Raw genomic sequence first — 16120 nt, forward strand, 5'->3', positions numbered from 1 at the left:
TTATTTTTGAAACTACTGGCATTATGTTATGAATTCAATATCATGAATAAACTACAATCTATATCTCCCACCCCTCCCACTTTTAATCTATTTAGATACATGTCATTTCAGTTTTTTTCTCAAAACCTATTTTCTTTCTTCAAGCTGTTATACATCTGCTGAGTCTGATATCTTTGTTCTTTCTTCTTACTAAACTTTGTTCAGATGCTTATGCTCCTGATTCTTTGGCTCACTCACCCACGAAACAGCAAAAAAAGTTGTGTTCTCCTTTATTTTATTCTTTGGAATTGTTTTTTTTTTTTGGCAACTTGCATTGAGCAATAGTAAAAGAATAATGCAAAATATCTGACTTTAAACATACCGTAGCTTAGTTTGTTACACAAAAACATATATAGCAGTCAGCATACAATGTATAAAAGCAATTGCAGTGACACTTATACCTTTGCAATATAAAGCAAATATATTAAAGGGGATTTTCTTGCACAACAGTACAAGTCCTTCACTGAAACAATAAATTTGCTCTCATTATACTGTTTTTTTCTACCTTTGGCAAAAGAATTCAATTTTCAATATTCAATTTGAATCAATACAGTATGCAAAAGATTTACATACATGACAAAATCATTTGGCATCATTTTGTGTCCGTCTAACCAATACTATATTTATATTTCATACTGCCAGTCTAAATTCAGGCCACTTTTTTTTTTTTTTTTCAGATAAACAGAAATGAGTAGGGTTGAATGATTCTCTTTTTTCCCCATCCCTCTATTGACTCAAATATTCTTAAAACCAAGAAAGAGACCAGCTCCACCCTCATTCCCACAGTAAAAAACACTAATTGAGAACTCAGAGTCATAAAGCTTCTCTGACCCAGAGGATGGGGGGCAAAGTCCAGCTGAATCCTCAACCAAAGAGTTTGATGAAGCAGGGGTGGCAGTAGGGCTTGTTCTCCTGCTCCTTGAAGCAGCCTTTGCTCAGGGGCTTCAGGCAGAAGTGACACACGAGGTGGTGGGGGTGGAATTTGGCCCCCATTGCGGTGACGCAGCGGCCCAGGATCGGCTGTTGGCAGGCCTGACACACGCTGCCGCGGGACTGGTGGTAGTGGGCCTCGCACAGCGGCTTACCCTCATGTTCGAAGAAGCTGCCGTTAACAAAGGGGCTGTAGCACTCCTGCAGACGAGAGGGAAAGAGAAAAGCAGCATGATTCAGTCACAGCAGAGAGTCCTGACTCATGGAACTGTAATTAGAAAGATGTCATTTCTCATGACATAATTCAAACTTATTTTTAGTTTTGGTTTAAAAAAAAAAAAAACTTTTTTTATATGCGGTGCCTTTTTTCAGGAACGCCCTGCTCACACACACAGTTACACACATGCACACATCACAACCACTGAGTGATCCGCTGGTCACTAAGCTGCTTCACTGTAGCAGCTGTGGCTCAAGTGCCTTAATCAAGAGTGCATATTAAACAGATATCGGTTTATTTCCAGTGCTGTAAGCAAAGATTTTAGAAAATACTGAGGTCCACATTGTCTCACCCACCAGAGAAATTTCTGCCAGTCCATCAACCAAACTTTGATTCAATTAAAATAATAAAAGAATTAAATTAAATTAAGTTAAATTCACATTTTATTGATATATATGTATATAATCTTATTTCCCTACATTATGGCCTGGTGCCACACATGTAATTGTGGTGGATATCACTAAATTACTGAAATTTATTTATTAATATTTTCATAAAACATTCAAATTTAATTTAAAAAAATCTGAATCTGTCTTTAAACTCTGTCTGTCTGTAAACTCTCACCTCGGTGCCCTCCATAGCATTTGCAGCCCTGCTCATCTGCATATCACATGACCCTGACTTTTTCTCAGCATAAACCTATAATAACTGCAACCATAACACACCGGGAGTCAAACGCTTGGTCATTTCACCAGTGTGCCAACAGCGCCACACGCCAAGCAAATTTTTGGCAACTGCAACAGCCATTATTTAAGGACACGTCCTTCATGCCCGCAGAGAAACACTCACCCTACATACGAAACACTGTGGGTGCCAGAGAGAGTTGAGAGCTGAGATGTAGTTTTCCAGAATGGGCTGGCTGCAGCCTTGACAGCGGGAAGCAAACAGAGTCAAGAAGCACTGCTGGCAGTACTGCTGGCCCTCACGGTCATGGAAACCTGCAAAGACACGGTCACAGTTGTACACAGTTGTAGTCCTCCATTGATAAATGTCGAATTATCCGGATAATGCCAAACATTGTCTGAACCTTTTCCATGTAATTCTGCTTTGTGGTACATTAAACTTCAGTCTGCTTGTAATGGTTGTAGGGTTTCCTGATTTGAACTTTAAATGGCTGACAGTATTTCTTTTTCTTCCGTCTCACAGCCTGTAATGTTTTAAATTTGGTCATTTTCATGCCAAGAAAGTTCAATGAATCAGTGTTCCTTGGAAAAGCCTTAGCAGGGATGGTAAACTCTCCTTTGTAACACACAAATTAAAAGAGAAAAATACTGATGTTGAATTCTGTAAGAACAGATTGAATAAATCATAATCTTGAAATGAAGAATTCATGTACAAAATAAACCATTTAATGAACATCATATGATATTAAAACAATGATTAAATGAATTATTGATTGATTATTTGTGTACGTTTGACAGAAAGGTTCAGTTCTATGTGAGTGTGACCTTGCTGCAGTTCACTGTTAACTGCTGAGTGTCGGACCCAGACAGGATGCAGTACATGCCACCCATTACCTTCCTCTCCAAACGCCCGGCTGCACTTCACACAGCAGAAGCACTCTGGGTGCCAGTTCTTGTCCAGAGCGGTGACCATTTTCTAAACAAAGAGAGGAATAAAAAGTAACATGGGTTGAGATATTGATTCAAGCTGCTTTTGTCAAAATAAACTCAAAATGAGACACGTGCACATCCAAGTGTCTCACATTTAGTATGGGCTTGTTGCAGTGCGCACAGTGAGGGGAGAAGAGGGTGAAGTAGTCCGACTCGCAGTATGGTCGCCCGTCCTTCTCAAAGAAGTTGCGACTGCCCAACTCTGTCTCACACTCGGTGCACACAAAATGCTCCGGGTGCCACACCTTCCCCAGAGCCGTCACTACCTGCGTGAGGAAACAGTGGATTTGAGTCAAAAAAAAAAAAAAAAACTTAATATACTTGCATATGCATCAATATGTAGATATATTCTGATAACTCACCTGTCCTACTACTGGTTTCTGGCAGGCTGAACAGTTTCCCTTGGAGGATGTTTGAACTCCTTGTCGGCTCAGGTCTGATTGAAGCAGCCCCAGCATGCTGTCCAATGAGCCGCCAGATGAGGCTTGTGGGGGGGCGGCGGGCTGCTGCGCTGCTGTCACCACCGGAGTGACGGGCGCAGCTGGCTGTGGGAAGAGAAAGGAAAATGACGCATGGCACATCTGTCTTTGGGATTTTAATTCTCCAAGAGTTAATCGTTGCTCTACAGTTGGTCTGAAATTAAGTGGCATGAAAGACAGCAACTGTTTTTTTCACATCCGGATATGAGGCTGAGGTACTCTGTGGGTGGAGGCTAAAGCAACCAAATATGTTGTTTTTGTGTGTGTGTGTGTGTGTGTGTGTGTGTGTGTGTGTGTGTGTGTGTGTGTGTGGTGGTGGTGGTGGGGGGGGGATTCAAGGTAACATAGTGGTTAAGACACATCAGCACACATCACCATCCCCTTCTGTCTCCCCATGTTTCCTGCATGTCTCTGCTACCTGCTATCTGCCAGGTCAGACTAAAATCACACTGATTCACAATAGTGGGATATATTGTGTATTTCTGGGCTTTTGTTGTCTGGCAGTGTTTTAATCCTGATGGATAACTGGTCAAAAACAGTAAATATTTGATCATAGATAAGCTAGCATAGAGTTTGATGGGAGAAAATTGTTCATTTTTTTTCTTATTAAACTCAATATTTTGCAGAATCACAGCTTTTGTCCATCAGGAGTAGCCTTAATATACTCTGCAGCCTCAACACAGTCTTTTTGTTCATTTTGTGGGGGATGTCGTGTGGACCTGACTGTAAACAAACCCTGGCTTGCTATGAGCCCACACTGCTGCTTTCTGCTGGCTTTCTGGGGTAATTTTGGGAAATGTAGGAAATCACTTGCTTAAATAAAATCAAACAGTTTTATTGAAAGTGCGTAAATATCAACACTTCAGTAAATACTGAACATCACAAGTTAATGACGACAGTATCCAATGATGTGTTTTCCTCTGTTCCCATAACCCTGTGCTCAGCCTTGTTTATAACCCACACTTAAAGTGCACACTGGAATTAAGCAACCTTATAATGACTCAACCACCTCCTTTGCTGACTCATTGAAACGCAGAATAACCAGATTATTTCCCACACCAAATGCAAATCTATAACTCTGACTTTCAACTATCTAAAGCTATTTTTGAAGCTGGAAAATATCTCCACCAAGACTAATTTCCATCCTCAGACCATATCTGGTGACTGATTTATACCAGGAGGCATGTGCTGCGGCCAGGCCACACAGTAACAGTGTAGTCATCATGAAGTCAAGTGAACGTCTTCATGAATCCGCAGTGACTCAGTGTGAGCTGTGTTAAAACTTGGGACAGCTGGGCAGAAAAAAAACAGCACGCTCTTGCAGTGACATTGTGGATTTACAGTGAGGAAGCTGACAGGTTAAACTGTCGTGTGGACTCTTACTGTGCTCTGGACTCTGAAGTCAGACAGAGAGGCCATCAGTTTGTCCAGTTCCAGTGTGGCTGATGTTGCTGAAGGCTTTGCAGAGCTACAACACAAAAGACAATCTTTGTTTTAACAAACCTGCAAAATACACAATTTCATCTAGACCCAGATCACCTGGAATAAAGCCCGAAATAAAACCCAGTAAATAAATTCTGCTATTGCTAATAGAATGTATATTGATGGCTTTTAATTACACATAAGTTATCTATCTTGCTGCATTTTATCATACTGCATGTTGCATAATATTACATTTAGTTGATTAAGATGTGCGCACACACACACACACACACACTCAAGAAAGCCTGTTTTTTGCCCTGAATGGCCGAGCTACAAATTAAATTGTGCAAATACTATAATTCTCCCTTTATTTACGTATTTCATGTGTGTGTGTGTGTGTGTGTGTGTGTGTGTGCGCGTGTGTGTGTGTTCCTTTACACTAGTTTTTCTTTATGATGACTTTTCAAGAATCTGATTCATTTCAACTTTCTAATGAATTTATTTAACTTGTGCAGCTCTCCTGCTTGTGGAGACTCTTCTGTAGAGAGTTCATTATAACTGCAGTGAACTCTGTAGGTTCTTAGATTTGGTACCTCGAGGAGGAGGAAGTTGTGGCCTTATCCTTAATCTTGTCCCTCTCATCTTTCTTAGAAGAAGGGAACTGGGCCAGGATCTCATCTGATGACAAAAACATGTTCATACAAAAATATTCACTTCAGAGTTAAACACAAGGACACGAAAAACCACGCATGCACGTACTCACTAACCTGTGATGTTGAACTGGGTGGCGTTGAGCTCCTGTAACAGATGGTCCAGTTCACTCAGACCTCCTCCCAACAGCGAGGTGGAGGAGAAGGCTGGAGGAGGATCTGCCGTGCGGGGAGAGCGCGGTTTACACACTGTGCTGTAAAAAAAGATTATAAAGATTATAAACCAACCTGTCACTAATGTGGTTGCATTCATCGTGGTCACTTTGCCATGAATCATAGGTGACTCTTTGAACTTTGTCCATTCATTAAGGAGTCACGGGGCAGCGGAGGACTCTCATTTGTGCATAATAGTTTTTTAAGATCCAAACTTGGTCATTAACAAAGTGGACAAGATGACGAAGGCAGAGGAAAGACAAGTCATTTATCATTTCTTTTGAGATTCCTGACAGTTTTTGGGCAAATATTTTTCTCATTTTCTCTGTGATGTAAAATGTGAATCTCTTACATTCACAGAAACGATAATCAGACTGAATTCTCAATTTTGTTTCACTTCAATCATTTCTATAACTTTTAATTCATAAATTCTGAACAAATCTAAGTTGCAGGAAGCAATTCAGAGGTCTGGACCAGGCTAAGAAATGTATTCCATTCAGATCATATTTTATTCTGATGATTTAGTGAGACATTATAGAACTAATTTAAGAAGAACAGTGGGCTTGATTACACTGTGTAAAACACGTTAAACAAACTCAGGGAGGGAGTTACCTGTATAATTTGTCTGGGTTGGAGTTCTGGGAGGTCTTCATTGCAGCAGAAACAGTCTGAGGGACAAAACAGATGCACAATCTATCTGTATGATAATATGAATTCACAGAAAAAATATTTGTTGGCAAAGTTCAGGCTTGATGACCAGAGACTGGTCCTGTTGTCCGACTGTCTACCTGCTGTGGGGTGTAGGCGGGTGGCGGTGGCCGGGACACGGCGGGGTCCTGGGTGGCAGATTCAGCATTTTGAGGAGGGTCAGAGGTGAGCAGTACGGGACATCGAGCCAGAGGAGAGCCAGTGTTCTCCAGATCAGCAAGAAGGGCGTCTGGAGGTGAGAGAGGGTAAAGAAACTGAGTGAGAGTAAGAGAGAGAAGAACGATATATTGCATAATAGCTTGAATGTGATGGAAGTTTGGTTGCATTTAATATTCAGTTTAGCTTCAGGTTGGTTTGTAATGGGAATTAGTGACAGTTTACAACCGCATAATGTATCCGTATATTTATGGTAGGGTTTCAGTTTGTTTATAGGTGTTAAAGCTGAGTCAAAAGACATAACAATTAAAGACATGATGAATAAAACATGCAGTGCAACACACTCAATGACAGACAGAACACAGACAACTTGCAGGCAGAGTGAAACACATACAAACGCATGCACAGACAGTTACGTACCAAACACAACAATACGAGGACTGAGAGGGTAGTTAGGTGGCTCAGGCACTCCTAAGGAGAGACAGACAGCCTGTGTGACCAGTACATGACACTGAGGACAATGAGCGTCCTAACACGCTAATCAGTCAGAGGACAGGACAGTCAGAACTGGCACGACCACAAGATAATCCATCGACATACTGGAGTTATTAGAGCACACAAACATTTCTGCATTCATATCTGAGACATGCCAGTATGAAAAGGAAGCAAAGGAGGAAGTGTTTGGCGACTGATATCTAATTCCACTCCACCCCCCCACCCCCCCCACCCCCCCAAGCACACTCACTCCACACTGAGGGGGAAGCTGTCCAGAAACTAAACTCTCTCAAGCGTTCGGCTGTGCAGCTGTATGACATCATTTAGTGCTGACAAGTCCATGTACGTGCGACTAAAGGCCAAAGCAGAGTGTGTGAAAAGCGGACTGAACATGAGTAATTACAAACTCGATGCTGTAGCGGAGAGGCTGCAGTCTTGGCTGAAATTCACTGTTTTTCCCAGGGAAGTGCTCACTTTACTTTTCACATGCTGATACCACACTAACCATTCGTTTCGGGGCTGTTAAATTTAAATATTGGTGACATTCCCGCTCCTTTATAAAGTTCCCAATCAGATCCCCTATCAGGGGAGCTCAAATAATAAATTATTGAAACCGACCATCATGGTCCAAAGCAGTTCAGCTGACCTCATTTTAAATGGGGTGTTATTTAACATCATTAAAGGGGCAGTCCAGCAATTTTAAAAGTTGTGGGAGTTAAGAGAGATAGTTTAAAAAAAAAAAAAAAAAAGAGCAGTTAAAATCGGTGCAGCAGAGACCAAAATAGGGCACTTGGACGGAATGAAGCTTTCAGAAAAATCCAAATTTCTAGTCGTAATTACGACATGGACGTTGATGTGAACGGCACTTGTAATCACGGTAACTCCAATATGATGTGAATTCATTATACAACTGTTTCTGTAGACTGAATATCACTCCTCGTGACTAATAAACTGATCCTTATGAGGGAAATTGGTGTAGGATCCTTTTAATTATATTGGATAAAAGTGGCTATTGTTAGAGTTTTAATTAAGAGGCTAAATTCCATCATACTCCATATAATTTTTTTCATACACGGCACAGTGACATGTTAAGGTTTTTTTTCTCTTTATCTGTTTTTGTCATCAGATTTTATCATGTGTTTTAGCGATCTGTTTCCACCTCTCCCAACTGGTTTTCAGGAACAGTCAGTCACGTCTCATGTTCTTTTAAGATGTTACAGCTGACTGAGGTTGCTGGGGAGCATGTCCTGTGCAGTTGGATTATAGCTGGTAGTTTATCAGTTATTGTGACAGTAAATGGACCCCCCCCCCCCCTTAGCAACTGCTGAAGTTCCGTCTGGGGCACAAGTACCTCTAATTGGGAATCAATGGTCTAGTTCAGGCATAAAACCAGTTAAGGACGAAGGAGTAACCACACGTCAGCAGGACAATAGATGCAGGATCTGGAGTGATAGGGTCTGGGGCACAAGAATAAACACCGACCCTCAGCTTCTCAGATTTTTCATGGTTGTTTGATGAATGTTTGAACAAGTTTTTCATTCTGGTGAAGTTGTGTTTCAAACATCTGGGACCATCACAGTTATGGTAGACATGTTAAACATAAACATAACCAGTTTACAGAGCCTTAGCTCATCCCAGTGGTCACTTCTGTCCCAGATGATTCACACTTCTGGTACGAGCATGTGGTGAGAACCTTGTGCATATACTACTTGCCCTCCTCCTCCCTGCTGTGTGTCTCTGTCTCTTACACACACATACACACATACACACACACACACACACATACTTGTACAGACTGAACTGCTCATATAAGGAGTTGAACTTCTCTCAATGGGAATTATGACCATATTTAGAGCTGCCTGCCGACTTGTTTGTCTTGGCCAAAGAGCTCTCTAACAAGTGGTCTCTCTCACCGAAAGCCTCGCCAGATCCAATACATAAACTTACAACATTGTCGGGGCAGCAGCATAAACTGAGCGTGCTGAACATGGCCACTGCCTCACTAACACTCACCCAGTCACTCGGTCTCACTGTGTGCAATCCAATCCAGATGTGCTTGGCTACATCTGGCCTTTCCTTATAGAATTGCTTGAAAAGCATAAATTCCCAAGTTCTGAAGTGGACTTCATGAAAAAAAAAAAATGTTCCTGAGCGAACAAATGGGCAGCTGAAGCAAAAGGCCTTTCTATTTTCATTGAACTCTGTGGCTTTTTGAAATAGCAATGTTGCCCTGGGCTATTTCAGGGCCTGTCCAACACTGCTATTCCCCAAACACAAAGCTTCTCATAATGTTGTTCTGAGAAAGAGAAAAAAAAAAAAAAATCTTCCCTCCACATCTTTATCAGTAGAAAGAGAGAGCCAGTCATACTCCTTGATGCTGGACACACTCCTCTTTCATGTCTCCTACCCTTCAAAATGGAAGACACGCTGTCTCTCCATCCCTGATTTGTTAATATTAATGGATGGAGGCTGCTGTGGAACCATTTAAATCTAATTTACAAAGAATTTATTGAATTTGCAGGCCATGCATGCATGACACACTCCATGGCGGTCAGGCAGATATAGAGCAGAGTATCACCAGTTCTTATGTTACCTGTATAAGTATGTGTGCATGTGTGGCCTGTATGCTTGGCAAAGTAAAACACATTTCTTAAAATGATATATCCAACATCTTTACAGGATGTGAGCACACTGTGGAGAGGATAAGAGTTAAGAATATACATTACATCAAGGAGAATTACTCTTAACAGATATCATATGATGTCATATCAGAAAAAAAAAAAACCTTCAATGAAAAGTTGAATGACAGTTATACATAAGGAATTCCCACTGCTTTTCTCTGCATTAACATCTTATTACCCAATGGCAGCCAATAAAAAATCCCATTATATTACAGCCTCTTTCATGTCCTTGGGAAAAGGGAAAGCTTGTACTCTACTAAGACTGCCAGAATCAACAGGGACCTTACTTCCTCTGTTTGGGCACACCACCCCTTTCCCAAAGATCCCCTCAAGATATCTCAACATGTAGTTACACCGCTTGAAACGAACGAACGGCACAAATACTCACCCAAATCCTCCATGATATGATTTCAGCCGAGCGTTTTCCTCTTTGTGTGATACAACACGGACGCGGACAGCATGAAGTAGTAGTGATGGGCGAGTATCAAAGCCAGATAGTCAGCCTCGGTACTATTGTCTGCGTCGGTCCTGAATAACTTCTTGGGACACCGTTATCCGCCGAGAGAGGAGGAGGAGGAGGAGGAGGAGGAGGAGGAGGAGGAGGAGGAGAAGGAGGAGGAGGAAGAGGAGGAGGAGGAGGAGGCGGAGGAGGGCGTCCCGTTTCTTTTTCCTACACGACTGTCTTCCTGTGTAATGCCTACCAGGACCTCAGACCGGAGAAGGCGTAGTTAAATAAATGTGGTTACAAACCCCGCATACCCCGGACACAAGACGTCATCCTGGACATTCCTAGTCCATATTTGGGAGACAAATTTAAGGATTTCGAGGCGCTGCGAGCTGCACAAACTGCGACTGGACGAGCTGCTGCTGCGACGATGCACTTGTGAACTTGTGTCACAATAAAATATTGGAAAATGCTTTTTACTGGTGTTCACAGGAAACAACCCCGGCGGGCCAACACCCTTTTCAAAAAAAAAAAGAAGCTTGTAAATAGATCATTTGGATTTGACCATGTGCATGAAACTTGTTTTAAATATATATCCCTTTGCCATACCTGCACACAGGCCATGGACAGGATTTTTTTATTTTTTAAATATTAGTCTAAATCAGAGAAATTTGGTCATTTTACAGAGGCTTAAAAATTCATATTTGCCTCATTCAAGTGATCTCTCATTAATTTTCTATTGAATTAAAAATAGTAGATCAAGTGACTTCACCACATAACTGTCCAAAAAATTGTCTGAGCTTTCTCCACCCCATCGCTGGGTTAAAGGATAAATTCACTTTTTTTCCAAGTGTATCTTAACACAATGCTCACATTGCCATATATATACTGCTTGCTGTAACTGCTCCTCCTCTTCCTTCCTAAAGTGATTTCTTGTTAACTCTCGTTGATCTTTTTACAGTAATTGAGGAATGTACATTATCTCCCCCATCATGTCTGAAGTTGCTTTATGGGGGGTAGTACTCTAAACCTGCTCCCAGGTTTAGTCAGTTAGTTGGGATATTTATTGGAACACAAATTCATTTAGGAAAATGCACCATTTGAGAACAATATATACTAAAATAATAAAGGTGTTAGATTTTGGCACCAGGTTATGTAACAGATTACACAGTGGGCATTTTAGCTTGTCATAGCACAAAAAGCTGTGCATGTGAACATTAAAAACGACTATAACGGGACTAATAGTGCCACTTATGTGCAGGTATTTAAGGTCCTGAGAATGAGTTATATCCCCATTTAAGTTTTTAAGTTATTAAATTTGTAATTTCTAAATATTCTATTTTGAATGTACTGTTGTAGTCTATACATCTTTTGTACATGACTTGGAAAATAACAGTTATTTAAAAAAAAAAAAAAAAGAAAGAAAGAAAGAAAGAAAGAAAGAAAGAAAAAAAGACATTTAATTTGGGTGAGTTAGTTTCATGATCCTGGTATTGTAAATGCTGGCTCACCAGCACGGTTTACTGGGGCACTTGATGTAACTGAGCCATCGTTAATGAAATGCGTTTCACCTTTGCTTTTCCTGTTAAGACAGGTTAAAAACTGTTGCCTGGGGTTTTTAGGACCTCGGTGAAGTTGCCTGCTTTGGCTTGCTGGTAATGTAATCCAGTCTTATTTAACTCCATCAGAAAGTTAAAGAAAACTGTTGATTTGCTGTATATATCCATTTGTATATCTCTTTATTTGTCATTACAAGAGAATAATTTAAAATAATGGTGCCAAGTGGAAAAAATTATGGTATCAAAGCTAAACTTTAATTTCATTTTTTTATGGACAGTATCTGTGCGTCCCTACTAGACCTATTTCAGTGAAGACATTGTGACATGTCTCAGTAGGAAATGCACAGGTGTACATAATGAAATTAATGATGGCTTAATTTAATTCAGCTGCTTCAGTTTCAGTGTCTCTGTAGTGTGCACGCTGGCTCACTGTCACCACTTACCGAGACGCTCGCTACGTGTGCCTTTCCTACAATGACAAGTCAAAATGTCTGCTGTGACAAACACCGATGGTAGCTACAGCCTGCCCATCATCTTTAACAGTTAACCCTTAAATTTGAGTTATTTTGTTTAAGTGTTGACACAAACCTGTGTTTAAAATAAAAATCAGCCAGCAGCGTAAAAAACAAAACAGGAAAAACTTTTAATTAAGCAAGCTTACAGTTACAGGCTATGTTTATGTGATTAGGGGAAGGTGCCACATTGATGTTGGTGACATGTGATGTATGCATTTTCAAAATTAAAGTTTAATACAAGAAAATGCTCCTCCTGTGTTTACTGTACGTCACAGACAGTTTGTCCTCTGACCAGAAAATCCCTCTGCTGTCTAAGAGGTACCTGCCTTTGGTCTCAGTGCATGAAACATACAACAAAGAACTGACAAGTAAAACATACTGAAGAAACAAAATGACAACATCGACAACAAATAAAAGTAACATATTTATCATAAAGATGTTCTTTCCTGGTATGAAATCAAATCCAAAATGTACAACAAAACTGGCAGAACTAGACCAAGGAAACTTATCAGCCGAAGGTTCATCTGTTTCTGTGAAAATAAAGCCATTGTTTTCAGTTTGTTCATGCAGTTTGCCGATTTGAGACACCGGAGTCCTTATCCATGCATGTTACTTCTAGAGAACTGTGACATACAACTACGCCTTCACCTTTTCTGAAATATTAATGATAATAATTATAATAACTCACACACACATACACACACAATCATACTTTTCAAACCAACTTCCTCACTCAAAAAGTTTGAGCCAGTTGGTGCTTAGGAGCAAGATCAAGGAGCAGAACTGCACGTGATGTGGAAATAAGGAGGTTAAAAAATAATAATTTTTGAAGCAAATTGGGTGGATGCTGGGATGATAGCATGAAGGTAACGTGGATAGGCTTGGTTACCTACAATGTTCCCATCCATCAACTGAAATTATATTACATATCCTCCACCCCGCTACTTCTCCACTGCAGTTAATCCACACACACCCACTTCCATCCTTCACTCCATTGCTCTCCCTGCTATCACTGCACCGCCTGTTCGTTGGCAGTGCTACCGGAGTCCTGAGGCTTCATCACATCAGGGAGTTCTGGGGGGCTGGAGAAGGCCTCAATGTGCAGCTGCTCAAACATCTCATCTGGAGGGCAGAGGAGACAAGGAAACATTAGCTCCGTCTTGACGAGAGAGTTGCACATGTCTAAATCAGTCATATCGCAACACCATTTCTGTGAACATTTACTGTGGCAAGTAGTTCTGGGTGAATATGCATCAACTTCAGTTGTTGCTCAAGTAAACAGAAAGTTAAATTAGTCTAGTTAATGCACTCAAATTTGGAGTTGAATATTTAAGCCAGTTTTGAATCCAGGGGAATTTTATCACGTTAACTAGTTCAATCTCTTTTCTGGACCAGTGAGGACTTTGTGAATATTTTCAGACTGGCAGCTAAAATTGATTGGAATGGTTTTGGTAAATCCAAAAGGATTTAGTTTTGTCTGGAAAGTAAAAAGAAAAAAAGAAAAAAAGAAAAGAAAGAGATTTTATCTGAATATGAATTATATTCAAACTACATTCAGAGACAGTCTAAAATCTAATATCACGCTGACATTTCATTTAAACTGTTCCTTAAGTCACTCACAATGCACCACACTCAGTGATGTCACTACCAGGGCACCAGTCAGCTGAATGTGACCTTAATACAAACCATGGCAGGATATATTTACCTTCTGTCATGTTTTGTGCATTATGAACTTCTGTACAATGTAAACAATATGACATTGAGCGGACATATATTTATCAATTTAACTGATGGTGACTGAAACACCACAGACTTACAGAACATTTCAAATAGCTATGGCTTTAGGCAACACAATATTTTGCAACAATGATCGAAAGTCATACAAGGAAAAAATCCATTGCAGAAGAGGCAGCAATATCAATTTTTCAAGCTTTCGTAATGCATTTTTTTTAAAGATACAGCACAATTCCAATTTCTGTCAAGTGGAAAAACTCTTTCCGCTGTGCTTATTGCCATTATCTCGGTTTCTAATCTCTAAAGCACTCAACAGTTGTACAGCCAAAGCTGAACTCCACAATGCTCTTTGGAGACGGTTAAAGAGCTTTCTGTGAAATGACAGAGTGAAGCAGACAAGGTAGACTGAGGTAAAGTCAGTATAACAGAGAAAATTACATTAGAAAATTACTCCTGAATGGCACTGAGCATCAAAGATTTATATTTAACCCATATTCAGATGTTGATGACCTAAATTACATTGATGCAGATTAATTGGCCACAAAGCTTACAGACTTAGAGAATAGATTTATAGAATAATTCCCCAAAGAACAGTAGGAAATAGATGGAAAGAGGCAGAAAGACAGGAAATACATGATATGCAAAAACACCATATCATGAGGAAAAAAAACAAAAACAAACATCCCTTCAAGCACACAAACAACATAAACTGAACATACCATTTACGCGGAAGGCCAGACCAACTGTAGCTGGGGCTTGAGGTCTGGCAGTCTGGTTGGTGAATCCACAGTCACCCAGAGTTTTGCTGTCTTCTAACAACTGGTCATCCTGTGAAGCAACCGTTGAAAATGTCACAGAATCCCCTAAAGGCCTCAAAATCTATGAATCTGCTTGAATGAATATGGAGACTTTGTCAGATATTTACAGGAAATATTTTAGTCACTGCTCTAAAACACAAGTAATGTGCCACCATTGTCATGAGACTGCAAACCTTCATTGCAGGTACTTTGATTAAACTAAAATTCATTATTAATCTCTCTGATGCTGTAATGCTGTCAGGTATGTGACATGACTCAGTTTGGTGTCATTCATATACTTGGCCCCCAAAACTCACTTTGTAAAGCCGCTGGTCTTCAGGTGGTCTTTTAAGGATTCCTTCAACAATACGCTTCAGCTCATAGACAGTGGTGGACTCCTTGGCATCTGTGAAGATTGTAGTCTTGTGACGTCGAATCATTAAGAACACGTCCTGAAAAGCAATGAGCATAAAATTGTATGGTTAAGAAAAACTATGTCAAAGGCAAATTGAGTTGTATTTTAATCTTGAAGATGAGAGCTTGGTAGTGGTTTTACAAAAACGTTAGTCAGTTTAAAAATACAGTTAATTCTGTGGCTCTGGTAACTTATAACCAAGTTAACTGACATTAACCCGTCTTTATCTGACAAGACATCTCAGTAGGTCATTAAAGTCTTTAACAACTGTCCATCTGGCTACTGTTTATAACACCTTCATAACCTGATGGACACGGTGCGTGTTTTCTTAGCGTAGACATTTTAAGGAAATTTGAGTCTTTAGTTGGTTGTTTTGCCAATGTGTCCGAATGCAGAAGAATGAACGCTACGGACAATTCATTGATTCATGAGCTAGCTGCAAACAGTGAGCAGTGGCAGGGAAACGAAGGTCTAGGCTAACGCGAAATTAGCCAACACGAAACAGCCTGGAGACTTTTGAGAGACAAAAATAGGCCTGGCAGTTAGCTCTAAATTAATACACGTTGTAAGTCTAACAATGACAGTATATGTACAGTTGTTCTGACTAGGCTAACTGGGTTAAGTGTCTGACGTTACATCATTTCCAAGGTTAGCCAAGCTAAGATAAATTACCTCGCTACAACCTCTCCTTACAGATAGGAAGGCGAAGCTAACACAGCAAACTTAGCGTTAGCTGCCTAGCAAACACAAACTGAAATAAACAGTCCCATAATGCACAATATAATTTGTTATCGCAATGTAAATCTTTTGAACAAAGCGTTTAACGTTAATTCAATGTTTGTAAATAGGAATCAATCTCACAAAATTGTTGATAAGAATAATAGAGGTACCATTTCAAGTGGTCAGCTAGCTAGCCAGTTGCGCCAGCCCTGTGTTGAACCCCAGACTGCACCGCTTGCGGATATTGCGCAATTCAGATAAGCAGTCTGTAT

General features: G+C 40.3%; 2 protein-coding genes across 3 annotated transcripts; both read right to left on the reverse strand.

Annotated features, from left to right (window-relative positions):
• Positions 1–257: 257 nt before the first annotated feature.
• Positions 258–10434, reverse strand: LOC130162303 (transforming growth factor beta-1-induced transcript 1 protein-like). Of its 2 annotated transcripts, XM_056365991.1 has the most exons (12): positions 10052–10434; positions 6908–6958; positions 6412–6560; positions 6236–6291; positions 5528–5664; positions 5354–5438; positions 4722–4806; positions 3222–3404; positions 2952–3125; positions 2764–2845; positions 2036–2184; positions 258–1170 (listed from the first exon to the last, which is right to left on the reverse strand). In XM_056365991.1, the coding sequence occupies exons 1-12, from the start codon at positions 10062–10064 to the stop codon at positions 904–906; spliced, it is 1431 nt and encodes a 476-aa protein (XP_056221966.1). In that variant the 5' UTR covers positions 10065–10434; the 3' UTR covers positions 258–903. The 2 variants fall into 2 exon arrangements, with proteins under 2 accessions (XP_056221966.1, XP_056221967.1); XM_056365992.1 differs by lacking the exon at positions 6908–6958 and having other exon boundaries at positions 10052–10426.
• Positions 10435–12286: 1852 nt separating this feature from the next.
• Positions 12287–16118, reverse strand: LOC130162318 (elongin-B-like). The gene is made up of 4 exons (XM_056366011.1): positions 16019–16118; positions 15031–15165; positions 14636–14744; positions 12287–13304 (listed from the first exon to the last, which is right to left on the reverse strand). Exons 1-4 carry the CDS (start codon positions 16019–16021, stop codon positions 13192–13194), a joined length of 360 nt encoding a protein of 119 aa, XP_056221986.1. The 5' UTR covers positions 16022–16118; the 3' UTR covers positions 12287–13191.
• Between the last annotated feature and the right edge of the window lie 2 nt (positions 16119–16120).

Source organism: Seriola aureovittata, chromosome 21 (assembly GCF_021018895.1).
Source record: "Seriola aureovittata isolate HTS-2021-v1 ecotype China chromosome 21, ASM2101889v1, whole genome shotgun sequence".
Classification (NCBI taxonomy): Eukaryota; Metazoa; Chordata; class Actinopteri; order Carangiformes; family Carangidae; genus Seriola; species Seriola aureovittata.

Excerpts from the sequence above, each read along its gene's own strand:
- LOC130162303 (XM_056365991.1), bottom strand. Across the intron at positions 5,665-6,235 it reads AACCCAGACAAATTATACAG|CACAGTGTGTAAACCGCGCT; the intron begins GTAACTCCCTCC and ends CTTTTTTTACAG. Across the intron at positions 2,846-2,951 it reads GCAACAAGCCCATACTAAAT|AAAATGGTCACCGCTCTGGA; the intron begins GTGAGACACTTG and ends CTCTTTGTTTAG.
- LOC130162318 (XM_056366011.1), bottom strand. Across the intron at positions 14,745-15,030 it reads AAGACCAGCGGCTTTACAAA|GATGACCAGTTGTTAGAAGA; the intron begins GTGAGTTTTGGG and ends GTTGCTTCACAG. Across the intron at positions 13,305-14,635 it reads TCTGGCCTTCCGCGTAAATG|ATGAGATGTTTGAGCAGCTG; the intron begins GTATGTTCAGTT and ends TCTGCCCTCCAG.